The 16,833-nt window shown below is 45.4% G+C and overlaps 3 protein-coding genes across 3 annotated transcripts in view; 1 reads left to right on the top strand and 2 right to left on the bottom strand.

Annotated features, from left to right (window-relative positions):
* Positions 1-6,670, bottom strand: part of LOC118513778 (receptor-type tyrosine-protein phosphatase mu) — an 87,108-nt gene extending 80,438 nt beyond the window's left edge. The window contains exons 1-2 of the mRNA XM_036059956.1: positions 6,361-6,670; positions 3,387-4,032 (exon numbers count right to left, since the gene is read on the bottom strand). The gene's annotated coding sequence lies outside the window, so the exon portion shown is untranslated. The remainder of the gene's footprint in view (positions 1-3,386; positions 4,033-6,360) is intronic.
* Positions 6,671-9,334: 2,664 nt separating this feature from the next.
* LOC118513776 (DET1- and DDB1-associated protein 1) lies at positions 9,335-11,331 on the bottom strand. The gene is made up of 4 exons (XM_036059954.1): positions 10,970-11,331; positions 10,669-10,807; positions 10,540-10,601; positions 9,335-10,433 (listed from the first exon to the last, which is right to left on the bottom strand). Exons 1-4 carry the CDS (start codon positions 11,030-11,032, stop codon positions 10,341-10,343), a joined length of 357 nt encoding a protein of 118 aa, XP_035915847.1. The 5' UTR covers positions 11,033-11,331; the 3' UTR covers positions 9,335-10,340.
* Positions 11,332-11,804: 473 nt separating this feature from the next.
* LOC118513773 (mucin-5AC-like) overlaps positions 11,805-16,833 on the top strand; it is a 30,005-nt gene continuing 24,976 nt past the window's right edge. Inside the window, exons 1-2 of the mRNA XM_036059950.1 lie at positions 11,805-11,933; positions 11,999-12,094. The gene's annotated coding sequence lies outside the window, so the exon portion shown is untranslated. The remainder of the gene's footprint in view (positions 11,934-11,998; positions 12,095-16,833) is intronic.

The raw sequence follows: 16,833 nt of genomic DNA, 5'->3' as shown, positions 1-16,833 counted from the left end.
TGTCATGGCCTCGTTGTAGCCCACTTCTGCATTGTACTTTCGATTCGTGCACCCTCACGCCATCCCCTCCCAGGCTGATGACGATTGGAAAATCAAATTCCAACCACGACACTCGTGTCCAAACTAACCCCTGTTTCCGTGTACATTCGGGTCGGCAAAAAAATAGCTCGCGCTGTATGTAAAATATGCATACGATTTTGCGTGCTAGGTCAGGGAACAAACGTGTCCGCGTCACGCAACACAGAGGGGGATACACCATTTTTGTACCACCTTTCCTCCGTTCGTCTTCCTTTCAAATCACTGGTAGCACCAGCTGCCATGTTGTTTGGTTAGCAGCAGGAGACAGATCGGTAGGCCGGAGGGAAAAGGTTCGAAAGAGATAGAGAGTCATGCCTATGCAACGAAAATGGTGCTGTTGTTGCTGCTGAATCAACAAGCAAATGGCAAATGAGGAGCGTGCGAGAGGGAAGCCGAGAATGCGGAAAATCAAGGAAAGAAGAGATTATGTGACAAGTGACAGCCATCAGCGAATCTGAACGATTTGATTAGGCACCAACAACTCGCATGTGCGAGTGGTTGAGTGAGGGCAAGTGAAAGATGCGAAAAACAAAAACGCGCACGGAACAGCGTTGAGTTGAAAATAGAAACAATCAAGCCACATAATGACCCGCACGCGAACGTTGAGTTTTGCATGGGACACGAGGTTGTAGAATTTTTTAAGAAATTGATTGTGTCATTTTTTTAAAATTCACAATCTATTTAATAATGTCGGCAATAGTGTCGCATAAAACAAAATAAAACCTACATTTTTCCACCGGTAGCAAACGTCAATGGAGACGCCTGGTGTTCCGTAGGTTGATCGTACCGAGAATGCGCAATTCCGCCCTTTTACGTTCGGTTCGGCCAAAATAACACCCGTAACTAAATAAACAGTAAAGCGGCTTTTAACATTTCTGCTGAGATCATGGCCGGAACGCCGGGATAGCGATCTCTGCTCTTGATGATTGGAAAAGTTGATCTTTGAAGGGTATAATTTGATAAACACAAGAGCGTTCTCTCGCACTCGACCGATCATTGCCCCCGAAGAAAAAGTACAAAAAAGGGACAAGCAGTTACGTTTTGCTGTGTGCTGAAACAGGAGAGAATATCCAGTCCAGTGCTGGGTGAAGGCAAGCAAAATTGAATTTTATGCTTATGTAAATATGTGAAATCATCGGCATGGGATGGTCGTGAAAAATGATAACAAGGCCAACAATATTACATCCATCGACTTTATGAGTGATGAGAGGTTGAGAGGAGCTTGAGAATGACGGTTTGGAGTGCACAAAGCAGGTAAGCGAATGTTATTTCGATTTAGAAAGGCATGTCAATATTATGCAAACTTTACATTGTGTGTGTGTGTGTGTGTGTGTGAGTGCATGGGTCTAACTTTTTGAAATTTTTTTGTGGGAAAACTTTTCCATCAAACCGGAAAAATGGCAACATATTTAATGCACGTGCTTTTGAAGCCCTACGCGTGTCCAGGAATGTAGAGAAACAATTCTTACGCATTTTTTCCCTCTGTTGTTTATGTAATTTTTTGCTCTCGGGTAACCAATGAAACGAAAAAAAAACTGCCTTTTTCGGCAGCAGAATTTATTCGCTCACCCAGTTCCAGGAAAGCAATCTACATTCATAACACTGTGAGGCTGCTTTTGCCGGGGCGAGCGAACTGGCGAGCGTCGTTGTTTCGCGTCATCCCGGAAGAATGCCGGACCCGAAGCACCGAAAATGGAAGATTTATGGTCGTTCGTCGAAATTGAGCGATTCAAGATGCCATCTCGGCTGAATTTGGCTCACCCAAATTGGCCCCAGTCAGATTTTTCTATGTAACCAAGAGGAAGAGGAAAAGGCCGGGAAAACACACACACACACTCTCGCTGCTCGGCTAAACAACTTTACCAATCGGTTCTCTAAACAAAATGACATGAAGTGGAAAATCGAAACCATTTTCCATGACTCAATCGTGTGGCCTTCGTGACGATCGGCCGAACCGGACCATTAGCGTATGGGGTTCATTGAACGCCCGCGAGCGAGTTGGCGGTGGGGTTGGCACACGGCAACGGGTAGGCGAATTGATCGATTTCGTATTATCCTTTACGACACATGTAAGCGGACACATTTGCATGTGAATATCGAAAAACCGTAGCTCGCTCGCTCGTCTCTTCTTTTTGGATCTTCGTCGAGGCCTTTCCAACATCAAACTGGATAAACGAACGAGACACCGTACAGCAAACACGGTCATCGTTTCCACGGGGTTTTCGTTTTTCGTGGGAAGGATTATGGGTAGGATCGGCCTCTCGCCCGGTAGCGCCCATTCGAGTTTTCATGGGCAGCCAAAATTCAAACACACGAGTGATAAAGTTTTGCCAAAGCCCTCGTTTTGCGGGTAACGATCGGCACCGATAGGAGCACACATTATCATTCGATTAGCTGTCAGAACATTTGTCAGGATTTACTTCGTATTCCGTGCGCCGTGTGTGATACGGAGCGTTCGTATCGTGGAGCTGCTCTAGGGAGGCGATATATAAATGGTGTTCGTGCTATCGCATAAAGTATGCAGATAGTTTGTGTTCACTTAAGGTCACATTTTCTATAAGTTTTGTTAACTTTTCTGTCAAGTTTTTTTTTCAGAAAATATTTTCTTTGTGATGATTTCTGGTTATTTTTTCGAGTTTTCCTTTAATTTCTATTTATTTTGCAACTTTTTTCTTTTTAATCATTCTTTAACTGTTTTTACCATATTTTTCATTTGTTTTCATGTTCTTTGTCTAACTCACTATGTGTTTTCTATAAATTACCTAATTAAAACGCCTTAAGCCGTGTATGGGAACTAGCAAAACTAAGCTAAGAAAGGAGTAAACAATAAAAAAGCCACTCCATATCTTCAACTTTGAAATGAAAACATTTGAAAAGAACTGTAAACAGAAGCAATAGGCACAACAACATGAAACCAAGCACGAGAGAGCACAATCTGAACCGGAACTGGGAAACAGGGCAAGAGACAGCACAGTACGGCACAACAAGGGTACAAGCCAACGAATCGTGTATTTGTATGACAAGCTGTGGAAAACTTCAACTGCCCCGGGGGTACTCTGTATTAAAATGTACAATTTTCCTCCTCTAGCTTCGTAAAGTGGTGAAAGCGTATGAAGTATCGTTCGAGGGGAAAAAATAAGAAAAGCTACAATGAAGGACAATAAAGGGGAGAAAAGAGTAAATCAGAACAATCGAACAGAAAAGGAAACAATAAGGAAGATCACGATACGATGGTAGAAGGAAATGAAGCAAATTGGAAAAACACAACACGTAAACGTAAGTTCGCTTGAAAAAAAGTGGTTGCATACATTTTGATCAGCCGCCAATCGACGCTGCGGTCGCTTCCTTGCACGCTGGCGATGAACTATTGCTGAGGCACCCACTTGCCGATGAACTCCACGCACACACACACGCACACACACTTCGCGACGAACCAACTTTTTACAAACTTTCACAACGCCTCCTGGCAGCTTGCGTCGTGTCGTGGAAATCTATTTCACTAGTGCTCGACCGCACACAACACTAAATGCCACATTCCCTGTTGCAAACACACACGCACGCACACAGAAGCACCCAAACACACAGCTAGACCTCGTTAACGTGGCACGAAACTTCACGCCTTTCACGCACGCACGCATGCAGGCACACACGCACCGTACACAAATCAAACACTTCCTGCTTCCGGAGTTGAGCTGGCTGCCGCGGGTACACACGTTTCTATCACGAACAACGACACACACACACACACCAAAAAAATAATAATTTAATTGCAACCCTCAGCTGGTGGTGGTGGAAAACACGGCTCACGGAAACAAACACACAGGCACGAAGTAGAAAAAATGTGCAAAACACGAACACACTCTCGGGCACAGTGTAGTCTTAATGCGTGAAATTCAACTATTTTTTGCTTGCGTTTTCATGCCACATCGAAACACGTTACACTTGTTTGGGGGCCTGTTAGATAAAATTCCGATTAACACCTGTGACCGTCGGTTTTCACTATTTTTCATTCAACGACAGGGTGCCCACACCACACCGGCTGTTTTAAACGAACGAACGAGATGAACTGAACACGCTTAGGATACTCGAGGTTGAGAGCTACTGCTTCGGGAGAGACGATGAACCCGCTTACTCGATCCTAGATGATCACTCTCGGATGAATTTTAATGATATTCCCTTTATCCTCAAGGATACGTTGCCACTAACGCTTTGACATACCGGTAAAGGTGCTTCACCTTCTAGCGACACTAAAGCAATAACACTATCTGCCAACACAGCTTCCCTCACGTCCATTCGCGGTCCGATTAATGGCATCTCTCAGCGAGAGAAAGAGCAAGAGTTGTCTCAAGTCACAAAAAACCCCCCCTACTCAGCAAGGAGTAAGAACAGTTGCTCTTTCAAGCAGTCGGGGGAAAATGAGAACACGAACGAGCACACACAAACCGGCTGAGTTAGAGATCGCGAAGATATTTCTTTTCCCCGGGATTTCCCTCGCCGACGACGACCCCACGCATCCGAACAGATGAAATCAAACACACAAATCGGTGAACGAAACGGCGGCCTACCCGATTCGGGTAAGGTTGGGGAGGTTGAGAGGGGTGGGGTGGGGGGTTTGGGGGCTAGGGCAGGGGAGTGAAAACAAATATTTTCACTTTCGATTGCAATCGCCATCGTCAGCGACGTCGTCGACGTTCTGGTTGCCATTCGATCAAAGTTTGCTTCCGATTTAGTGGGGCGGAACGAGCATTGAGTTGGAATGAGTGGTTCAGGAGGCAGGAATCGAGGGGGTGAAAGAAATGGCCCGACAAGGAAGCAAACCGGGTAGCATGTATGTTATGAATGTTCGCCCAAGACACGCAAAAGCAAAGCAAGATGGCGCAGCAGACCGGTGCCGATGGGGTTACGCACATTTGGCGCCAAAGGAATCTGTGTTTACATGGCTTGAAGAAATTCTGCGTTTTTTATGGGGAGGTTTACATATTTCGATGGATTGTTGGTTGAATTGTTTCACGTTGCGAAATAAATTTTGAAATAAAAAAAATAATGAAAAATGTAAAATTTACCAAGTCGTCAATATAAAGCTTTTATAAAAATTAAAGTAATCCAATTATAAAAAAGCGGAAAATTAAAGAAAGATCAGAATAGCCTCAACGCAGCTAATATGGGATTCGTCATGAGCATGTGTGTTCGGGTTTTGCCCCATCAGCATCAGCCCCGCGGCCCAGTGCTGGGAAACTGATCGGGCCGCGGGTCAGTACGTAGGTACGTGGTCGCTTGAAAGGCCGATTTATATTTATAGAAATGCGCGTCTACGGTTTGCTCATTCTCATCCCATTCAAACCGGGCCACAGCATCGTTTTTTTTTTTTTGTTACCCTACCCTACTGTTACAGATACAATAAGCTGTACGCAGTCACACTCACACACAGCTGCGGAGATTCTTGATCTAGCGCACGTACGATCATTACGAACGATCGCTGGATCACTACTGTTCAACAGTTTTTTTCACCTCACACTACTACTTTGACAGCGAACTGTCACTTCGTGACGTGGAGAACACTGTACTAAACTACTAGCAGCACACCTGTATCATCACTAACAGGGAAGAGTTGAGTATCTTGACAGACACAAACACACACAGTCCCCACGTCCCGTTTGACAGACCGGGTGTTGCTGTGTTCGCAAACAGGCTTACTTAATCGCTATCACTTTTACACGTCCCAAAAGAGGCATCGAGATGAATGAAAGATGTTTTCCTTTTACACACACACACACACACACACACACACACACACACATACAGATAAACCCTGTCGGGCGTAGTGTTGTGTTGGCCCATTTGCCCCAAATGTAATCTCCACGCTCTAGATACGCACACAAATCCGTATTGCCTGCTACACTTTGCTCCTGCCACATGGTGCGAGTGTCAACACAAACTAACGCAACCACCAACAACCCGTGTTTGTTGGTGTACGGGTAAAGTATTTTTTCGCTGTGAAGTTAGCATAATAAATGTCCACTCTCGACGAACTTCACATTCAATACGTAACGCTTCGTACGCAGAGTGGATCCTTCCCTGTTTCGGGGTGTTTTGCTCGATTCGTTTGCTCGATAGTCTCCAAGCGATCGTCGAGTCCGGATCCTTGAATCCGTAAATATCTGAACCGTGGAACCGTGTGTCCATATTCTGTAAGACACCACTAGATCCCACCACAAAAAATTAAAATCACACACTCAGTAGTTTGGTAGTGGCGAAAAATATTTCCCCCTATTTTCTCACTACCTTCGTTCCTTTTCCCCTCCCTGGAGGAACTGTGTAACGCGTGGCAGCTGGTCGAAGGCGTTGGTAATGGTAGACCCTTTCGAAACTTTGTGATGCCTACCGATGCGGCTGCTGGATGATGATTTATCTTTTCTTTTTATTTCGTTTTTTGGTGGGCTAGCGATTCTTGTTCCGAGAGCCGGGAATGGCGTAACGCGACACTTCGATGCACGTCCGACGCATTGAAACACTCACGATCTACTGAGTGGTGACTCGCTCTGGCTTTGCTCTGCTAGTAGCGGTCGGTGTGGAAAAATTTCGTACAAAACAAATGTGAGCGAAGGGGGGAGAGGGGGTGGGGGGGGGGATTGAGTGGGAAAATTGTGCCCGCAAACATAAACGCCACACACACACACACACTCACCACATCACAAATGCGCTCTGAGTAGACCGAAGAGCGCCGTTGATCATTGTGCGGCGAGAGAAGAATCTCACACGACGCACACGATGCTCTTGCTGAGCTGGCGAGTCTGTGAGTGAGCGTTGAGAACCCTCATTCCCCGATGGGGTTCTGCACTAATACTAGTACCGCCGCGAGAGAATCCTTTCCGCGTGTTCATTTCCTGCTAGAATTTGGCGTCCTCGTTGTGGGTGGGTGGAGATAGGAGAGCGAAATAAAAAAAAAACCATTCGGCGACACCAGCCGTGGCTGACGACGTCTGAGATGTGTGTATGTGTTCTGTGGACCGGAGGCGACACGTGGACGCCAGTCGGTTGCGTTTCGTGTGCTAGAAAGACGAATGAACTGCGACAGGGAAGAATTGTCCGATTGTTTTGTGTGCATTTTCGTAGATGAGCTAGGAATATTTCAAGGATTCAGCAAATTTTTAGCGATGACCAATAAAAAATGTCGATTCATAAGATATCTAGACTTACCTCAAGGTATTACGACAACCTATTTGAGTATCGCCGAATTCGTCTAAGGTTCAGTTCTCACAATCCATTCTCAAATTGCTCTACTCCACCCGGACGCTCTCATCCTCCTTGAAGCTTCTTGGCTAACCATGACCTCCGGGAAAACATTCGAGAAGTAAAACGAATAGCGTACACACATAATTGTTCTACGCCTTTCAGCTGATTTCGATGCACAATCGTAAAAATGCGAAGTGTCTGCTGCTACTACTACTACCATCATCATTACTACTACTACTACCAGGACTGTAACGCATTCAAGAGAGTTTTCCAACCCGATGCCTATCCGGTAAGGATCGACTCATTTAAGCTGTTGGGGTTCAGCTATCACATAGGGATATAAATTCATTTTCATGTCGTTGCGAAAATCATCTTCATCTGAAGTTCCGAAACCACCCCAACAAACAAAAATCGCGCTAAATAGCCCACTTTATGTTTATGGACAATGTCTCTCCCTTCCAAAAAAGGAATAAAAAAAGTCCACCCCCCCGTAAAGTCCCTCTCTCGTGTCCCGCGAGTCCACCCTTGGCTTGGCGTGTCGGTATTTATTATTAACCACCTGTTTGTCACTCGTTAGAGGCCACCCGTAACCATCGTCGTCATCGTCTTTTGCGTGCTTGCCCCCCTAGCACAAACAACTACCAACAAAATGCCGGAAAGTTGAGCTACGTTAGGAGGAGAAAAAAAACGAGCCAGCCGTGGCATAAAGGAAAGCCAGCCTGTAGCATTGACTAGTGTGCGTGTCGTGAGAACACTCACCGATCCAAAGAGCAAAGAGAGAGAGAGAGAGAGAGAGTGCGTCAGGTTTACTCTCCACTCGTGAAAATGAGTGCCGTTGGTGAGAAAATGAGCACCAACAGGAGCGACTTCCAGAAGAATTGGGGTGAGCATATGTTTATGTGTCTTTTGTTACGCGTCCCAAAGCCGATCATGGCAGTGCTCCGGCCTGCGAGTTCTGGCCCACAATCGGGTGTGGGCGTTGTTTTCCACCACCTACTCGCGGTTCGGAGGTCCGTTAACCCTGTGCATTTGCTGCGTCGTGTCGGCTTCACGGCGAAAGAACAAATGGACCTAAAGTAGCGTTCATAAAGGTTCGCTTGTTCCGAGAAAAGCCGTCAGATGTCGGATCGGCGGATGATGTGCCGAGTCGCGTCACAGAATTCATTTTCCATTCAGTTTCGAGTGGATTCTCATCCTGCAAGCGAGAGAGAGAAAGAGAGCGAGACTAGCGGAGCTGTGTCTTGTGTGTAAATGGGAATATGCAAATAGTCGATGATCACAACCCCGACAAACGACTCCGAGATGGGCGCATGGGACGGAAATCGAACACTTATATCTTCCCACAGCATCCTCCAGCAGCCTTCCTCCATTTTGGTGGTTCCGTTTAAGCGGAACCATTACGTAAGCGTAAAAGGGAGTAAATCCTCGTAAAGCCACATTTCGTACGCTTGCACTCCTCCCCTTTGCCATCCATCCATCCATCCGATCCACTCCACTTGAACCGCAAACATGACACCGGAGCATCTCCGGTGGGGAAAGTTTTGCCGAGCATTAGTTCCTTCCAAGCGCGAATTGCAAATTTGTTCACGCCGAAAAGTTATTCGGGGCGAGCTTTTGATGTGAATCGGTTGGGAAACTGATTCGTTTATTCGGCTTCCGTGCAATTCTGATCGCGCTCGAGATAGGAACGCCACACTCGACCATGTGTGGATGGGATGGTCGTGCTTTGCATCTAAATTAATGAAGCATAAACCGGAGCGCGAATGGAACAGATTTCAAGCGTAAAGAAGCTTCATGACTTCATTTTCTCCTGGCGCATTTTTGTTTAAGTAGATTTGCTGCTTGAGTCACGCTCAAAAGCCACGTAATAGTAGCAGGAATGTGGCGATCTAGAATCATTTCTCAGAATGCGTTTCAGATCTGCACATTCGCCACGATGCATCCACCTGTTACATTTATGCAAATATTATCCATTCATTCGGTTAGGTTCTTTCAGGGTTCTTCACGATCTAAAAGAAAAAAATATGTTTATACTACAGTTTATGTACGTGGTACGTTGGTTCCTTAATCGGGTATGAATGCTTTTGTTGTTTCTTTTTATGAGTAGCTTTAGAAGAAAACTGTTGTGACACTTGCCGTTATTTGCTTGGAAGTCTTCTCATCCATACTTCAAGCTACACTATCGATCGTTCCTATTGGTTTCTTACACGATTTCAAGATAATTTACCAGCACATTTCCCGAGCCATGGTGGTTGCTTATTCCTGCCCTGCTTTCCGCTGAGACACAGCACGATGATCTGCTGCTGAATTTCCCGGCTACGCTACAAGGTGTAGATGACTTCATCCTCTTCTAGGGAAAGTACAACTAGTCGCACACCACAGGGCAATGGAGTTGTATTGAGAAAAACACCCATTCGTTTGTGTGCGTTGGGTATCTTGAATGGCGTTCTAACGACTTAAGGACAATTCTAATACAATACGATGGGAAAACTACATATCTTAGTATGTCTTAGCCATTACTTCTTTTCTCTGCGTTACAGGTGTAACTGAAGACAAAGGGAAGAAACACGAAAAAAAATTACTGACACAACATGATTGAAATTTAAACCAAATAGGACATCAAACACGACAGACACTACCTGCTTGAGACATCCTTCCACAAAAACGTTCAATGCTGCCCCGGTTACTGGGAGCTTTGAAAAAACACGCCTGATCTCGCCCTCAGGAGAATTGTATCAGATTTTGAAAATTCATACTAGTATCGAGACCTACACTGATGCGATGTGGTTCCCTTTTACCGCCTTCCGCGCACGGTATCTTTGCTCCTCTCCTAGCGACAAGTAAGATATTACTGAAGCTATCTTCTACGCTCCTCGATATTCCCTTGATCGACCGATTCACCCCTTACACATCCCCTACACACGTACCCCTGCTGTTCAACCTGACACTCAAAGCTTATCATTTAATTTCTTTAGAACGCTAATTTAGTGTGTGTGTGTTTCCGGTTTCCGTTTTCATCCTTCCGTCGTCTACGTGTTGTTATTGTCGCGTGTTTCGAGGCGGGGTCTTTTGCGCAGCAGATCGTTCGACGCATTTTCAAGCTCACGCTTTTTGGGAGGATTCTGTGAAAGGGAGAGTGAGACAGAAAAAAAAGGGAACGGACGAATGAACATGTATGAGCCTGTTTGTTTTGGTTGATCGTGCCGGATTTATGGCTATTGTGCGCACCTTCTTTTCCCATTGTTGATGTAGGTAGCGGAGCAGAATATTCTTCTTGTCCGTGACTATGACTGTGGAAAGAAAGAAAAGACGATTAGCTTCCAATCAACCAACCACAATCGGCAAACACACACTTACCCTGCTCGGAAGGGATATCTACCGTGGGGATGTAGACGGAAGGCCTTTTCGAGGATGTTTTTACGCCATTTTCCGTGTTAAAGAGCGAAAAGTTTTCCTCGTTGTGGCATGGCAGATCTTTCAGAAACTCCGTAATCGACTGCAAACGCGGAATGCGTGGAAAGAGACGGAGAGAAAGAAAAAGATTTTAACCACATTGTAAGGGCAATGAGAGCATGCGTTATTTTTATCGCGTTCTGGCAGTAATAATTATTGGTGCCTGCTGCAGATTTGCGGCGCAGACCGTCGCCAGCAAGTTTACCATGTTCGGCTGCCGCAAACGCCCTTGTGTGGGAGCGCGAGCCAGTTCCTGTTCCTCGGCCATCAGCACCGTCGTTATTGGCTGCACCGCAGCTACCACCGTCAGCGCCACTGTTGCTGCTGCTGCTGCTGCTCGATGGATGGATTCAACGAATAGTTTCGTACGCTGCGCTGATTCCACTCGACCGTGTAATGTCGTGCGCCAAGCTGCTGGCTGGATTTCTGAAAACACTTTCGAATAATCACGATTCCAGCTGAAAAAAGTGAATGCCTACGGGAACACAAAAGCAGCTAAAAAGCACACTGTTTGTTGATTTTACGACGTGAGCTGTGTGGGGCTGCTGTCAAACGAAGGCGACCATTCCAGTGACAGTTCAACCGAACGTCAAACGCGAGCTGTCAAATGCGAGATTTATTCCGGAGTAAAAATACACAAATCAACGTGTGGGAAATGTATAAAACCATCTTCAATAATTGTTTTTGTGTTGTGTAATGAATACTTTGTTTTCATTTTATTTTAAATACACGTAAAAGTGCATCATTTGGTGAAAAAAAGATTATTATTGTGAGCAACCGAGTTTTGAGTCGCCCAGTGTAACCGCATCGATTCTCAGGAAAACATCGAATACAGTGGTGCACAAAACTTCACTGGAAAAAAATGTTTATTTCGAGAAGACTTTTAAAGTAAGGCCAGTTCGTGAATGTTACCCTGTGCTACACTGCCGATCGGGGTTCAAATCTTGTATTTAGCGTGTTTCTCAAACAGAATCGCCCTGGCACTGGATGTTCCGGTATGGTCAGCAATAAACCATGGCAGGTTGCTTTGTTTGTAGTGTGAGATAGAAGAAATTATTCCTTTGTCAGTCCGGACCGTCGCGTCGTACGTTAAACTGATCATCTCGTTCTGGGTAGAATCAACGGAAAGTAGCAGATCGAGACCTCTCGAGTAGTGTCAACCAGAAAGAGTAGTTTCCTTTACTGATGACATCTTCTATCTACTTTATTAATAAGTCTTGTATATGTATTTCAGCCACGCGGATGTACCTACCACCTTGAACATTCTCCATCGCAGACCATAACGTGCTTTGGACACCACGACAAATTACGATTCAATACGACCTGCATGGTATGTACCAATATAGAAAATCTTGATTAAGTTAAGGCATAAATTCATAACTTATATGTAGATCACGCAAAGGGCAGAAAGTTGAGTCGCATGGGCTCTTCTGACGAGGAACCCTTCCGCGTGTGTCGCAATCAAATCTGATCGTAAAACACATTGAACTATACAAACGAAGTCTATTCCAAATGCACATACATATATGCCATGCAATCTGCTTACGAGCCATTTGTGCTCAGAGCATGATGGTGCATGTGTTTGTTACGCAAAAATAGTTGTCTCTTCTTCACTTTGTTTCACTCTACAGACAGCAGAAAGGATTTGCCCCCAAAAAAAAGCGTTCCACAAACGCCAGCGCTGACTCACTTTTTTTCCTCTCCCCATTATTTAAATATCGATGCCGGAAAGCGATTGCATGCATTTTCACTTAACGATGTGAAAATCGAAACTCGCCACCGAATCATTTTCCTTCCGATCCGATCGGATCAATAATTACGCACTCCGGTGGCTTAAATGACCGCAAACGGGTCCGATTTTTTTTTTCGATGGGAAAAACAAGATGTGTGTGTGTGTGTGTGTGTGTGTGTGTGTGTGTGTGTGTGTGTGTGTGTGTGTGTGCATGGAGAGCATAAATATCGCATCGATCATATCGCCACTTCGGATTTTCTCACTTTTCTTCTTCACTCTATCCCATCACAGCGGGAGGTGGCGGACCCCGCCGGGGTAGAGGAGACCAACCAGGTTGGGATGAAAAATTTCCACCCCAAGTGTTGTTCGATTGGCTCGCCAAAAACCGATTTGGTGGTCCAGCGACGTGTAAGCACGTGAGCAAAATTTGAATACAATAAAGCAAACCGCAGCACCAACGGTCAACTTCCGTGTGTGTATGTGCTCCGTCCCTCGGCCGGTGGAAGGTGCGAGAATGCGCACGGTTACGGTGGGTGGCAAACCGCGAACGAAAGCGAAAGCATACTTTTTACGGACGGATTTACTGTTGCGGGTGCACCTTCTTTCGGATGCACCCCACAGCACGTGGCCCCCCGATCGAGTCGAGGGATTTATGTAGTGTTGTGGGGGTTTTGGGGTTTCTCCCTGTCGCCCGGGCAAGCCATTTGAATTGGTTTGGTGTTTCGGGGGAAAGCAAAGGGCAGCCAGCTAATAATATTGCCGCACATGCTTTGGCCTGTGGATAATTAATATTTGGTCAGGTGTGTCTCATAATCGAAACCCGGAACTAAGCGGTCAAAAGCCATCCTTTAGGGGTGGTATTACGAATGTGTAGTAAGGGCGCGTGAGTGTGGTGGCGAGAAAGGAAGATTAATTGATGAATAATAATTGCATTTAAATGATCTTCATATGTTAGGAACGGACAATATGGTTCACCTGCTTAATGTTTCAACAATTACCTAAAATAAAATCTGTTTATTATCATTATTCATGTTAAGCCACATTCTATGCCTAATTAGCAGCATGAATGTTTTGAATAGTGAAGCATGATTTTATTCACAATTTTGATACCTTTTTTATGCTTCCGATTACATTTCTAGGCATCTGTAATGGAATTCCTCAAAATACGCATTAACCAACGTGCTGCGGTCTAATATCACCAGCGGTAAAACAATTATTTCAAAGTGAAAATTAAATTTCACCCCACCCCAATGAATGGCCATATATGTGTGAGAAGCATATAAAAAAAAGGAAAAATGACGAAAGCTTATCCAAATTGCTTACAAAACTCACCGCAGTGTGAAATTGTTTGTGGAATAAATCGATCATAAAGCGTTGCGTTGGAGGTACAACCCAAAAAACAAAAAACAAAAGACCCCGGACATTCCAACATCAATTTGAACGCATGTTCAATTGAATGTTGATCGATGTCTCATGTTTGTTGTTGGCTTCACAGTCTCACGACTCGATCCCTCCGCTGGACGCCACCGAACCGGACCGAAGGATCGATCGAAAAAGAAAATGCGCTAATGTGTGTGCACTGAATTTACGATCGAGTGTGAACATTTTTACGGTTCATCAAATTGCGGCGCAAGAGTGCCATGTGAGTGGATCTTCTTTCGCCCAATCACCTAAATGCGATAAGAAAAAGGGAAATTAATTTTAAAAAAATATTATAAAAAAAAGAGAGAGTGATAGATAATCATTGGGATGGGTGGTGAACCTGTTCCCAGCGAAACAGAGCCCTTAAACTCGATCTTTGGACCACGATATGGATTCTCCAAAATAGGGAAAAAGGGTTTATCGTCAATAATTTCGATGGAGCTTCGATTTCGATCATTTATCTTCATTTGGGGAGTCTTGTGCAATTATTTAAACCGGTTGCGAAGAGGCGTCACCGATTCTTTCTGCCCTCGCTGACCATTCAGACTCTCTGCTCGAGTTAATTTTACCTCCGCTCGTGTTTGTGGGTTTTCGAATTTTCAATTTATAAAACCTCTTTCCAGAAGATGGTGTGACCAGTGGTAGGCAGTCTCTCGCATTAATAACGTTAAATGCTTCAACATTCGTGTGTAGTACCACTATCGAGGGTGTACTGGAGGGAGCATGGAGAATAACAAACAAATTGGACGCTTTCGTTTTTCTTTAACACTACACGGAGACCATTATTATTAGTCGGAGGCCGGCCTCCCGAGGGTACCGGGTTGAATAGTTTAGAAAACAAACATGTGCCGCCCTTCTCCTGCTTCACTTTCCTTTCATTTGCTTGCTAAGTGGCTGAATTTTATGGACAAACTGCACCCTGCGCAACAACAATCCCTTCGATCTCGGCGATCCGTGCCCTTCGTGCGTGCAGTGTTTTCCCTTATCTCGCAGCTAGAGTGGACATGAGCGGACCGAGATAAAGTACACACCCAAACACACGTGAGCAAAAAATTACACGAAAGTGGCTCGCTATTCTCGCCTAGCCGAAACCGAAAATCGTTGGACGGAACCGGATTCCGGATTGGAAAACTGTTATCTCGCAAACGGCCGTATCTGCCTGGCCTGCATGTCTTGTCTTCGGTGCTCGCTGTTGATGCTGGTCAAGATTTTCGATTTTCACGTGCAGAGAAAAGATTTGCTCCTCCCCCCCCACCCCTGCCCATTCCTCCCGTCCGTGTGTAGCAGAGTGTACCACCTCTTTAATTAGCTTACATATCTACATATTCCCTGGCACATGCCGGCGTGCGATCACCGCGATTCATCACCCGGCGCGCGATGATCGAAGCTCCAAGCTTGACACGGTTGAAGGGGCACACTTTTCCTGGCCGCTGATGCTGCGTGTACACGCTCAAGATTTCCCTCGCACTTTTGCCCACTTTCTTTGGGCCGCGGCGCCGCAGTTCTGTCGACGATTCGGTGCGGACGGTGCGACCGAAAGAATGCGAGTTTTCGCCACCTATTGGGCGGTAAGTGTAATTGCGACGCCGATTGCAGCAGTGGTGGATTCGGTTTTGCGTGTGAAAAATTTTGCATGCCATTTGCGGGGTATGCCGTGAAATATGCCAATGCTGTTTGGCGGACAGGAAAGTGAAGAAAATTGGCCGAAATGAGTGTGAGATTTGGTAAAGTACATTTGTTCAGGTTTGAATGCATCTTCTGGAGAAAAGCAAGAAATCTAAAGGGTGGCTTAGTCTCGGCTGTATCGGACAGTGCTGAACGACCGTAAAATGAGGCCGAAGCTGATGAAGCAAAATTGGTCAGAGTGGCAAGAAGATCCTAGACAAGATCTTTGATGTTATACAAGATTGTCTGTCAACGGCGTTGGTGACTCACCAGTACACGATCAGTTTATCTTCTTCTTGGCTTAACGACCTGTTAGGTCATGCTGATCATCTAATGCCTTTGCTAGACTTATTGATGTTGGACACGTAGTTGGATAGTGGCATTCGATTCCCGTTCCTGCTGTGTAAAGACCGGCGCTAATATCCATTGGAGCAGTGGACCGTCACTGACTCACTTGACCCTGAATAATTGACTGATTGCGCCAGTGAAAAATATCTCTCTAGCGCTGTGTTCGATTCGGCACTCATGCCCCACCAGAAAGGTGCTCGTCAGCAACCCGTTCGGCTAGAGGTGTAGAGAAGCACTGCGAACTCTTTAGCTGGATCAGGTGGAGTCCAACCTGTCCGAGGTCGGATGCAGCTCAGGACCGAGTATCCTGGAAGATTATGGCGACTTGGCAACAAGAAGTCTAGGAGACGATCTAGACGATCGATGCCTTACTCTGTCCTATAACTGGGGACATATGACGACTGATTAGTCTTGTATACCTCGAAAGTCGTCGTACCCTTAACCCAATCCTCATTTGTTGCCGTTATCTGTATCTTTGTCCCGGTAGTTTGTTATTTGTAGTTTTGTTCCAATATAGTAAAGAGCATGCTTCTCCTCGTCTTTCTTGGCCTAACGACCCCTTAGATCATTCCTGTCATTTCTGGCTTACTAGACTTATTGATACCGCATAGTTGGATCCATCAGTCCTCACTATGGGGGAACGGCCCAGGTGGGATTTGAACCCCAGTTCTGTCGTGTAAAGACCGGCGCCGCTACCACCGGGTCGCCTCCGGTGGATACTTAATGACCTCCTATATCCCTATTCCTCTTTAGGATAGGCAAGGTCTGTGAGAAATATTTTTGAAAGCTCAAATTTGGAGTTAAGCCTAGGATACATTGAAGTATAAAGAGAAAATAAATGATAAGAAAGATGTCAATCAACTTCTCTGTCTCCTGGTTAGTAGTAATAAAAGGTAGAGTTC

This window comes from Anopheles stephensi, chromosome 3, assembly GCF_013141755.1.
Source record: "Anopheles stephensi strain Indian chromosome 3, UCI_ANSTEP_V1.0, whole genome shotgun sequence".
Classification (NCBI taxonomy): Eukaryota; Metazoa; Arthropoda; class Insecta; order Diptera; family Culicidae; genus Anopheles; species Anopheles stephensi.
This window is presented reverse-complemented; position numbering and strand designations above follow the sequence as displayed.

Excerpts from the sequence above, each read along its gene's own strand:
- LOC118513776 (XM_036059954.1), bottom strand. The coding sequence starts at position 11,032 with ATGGCCGAGGAACAGGAACTGGCTCGCGCTCCCACACAAGGGCGTTTG. Across the intron at positions 10,602-10,668 it reads AGATATCCCTTCCGAGCAGG|TCATAGTCACGGACAAGAAG; the intron begins GTAAGTGTGTGT and ends TTCTTTCCACAG. Across the intron at positions 10,434-10,539 it reads ATCAACAATGGGAAAAGAAG|AATCCTCCCAAAAAGCGTGA; the intron begins GTGCGCACAATA and ends TCCCTTTCACAG.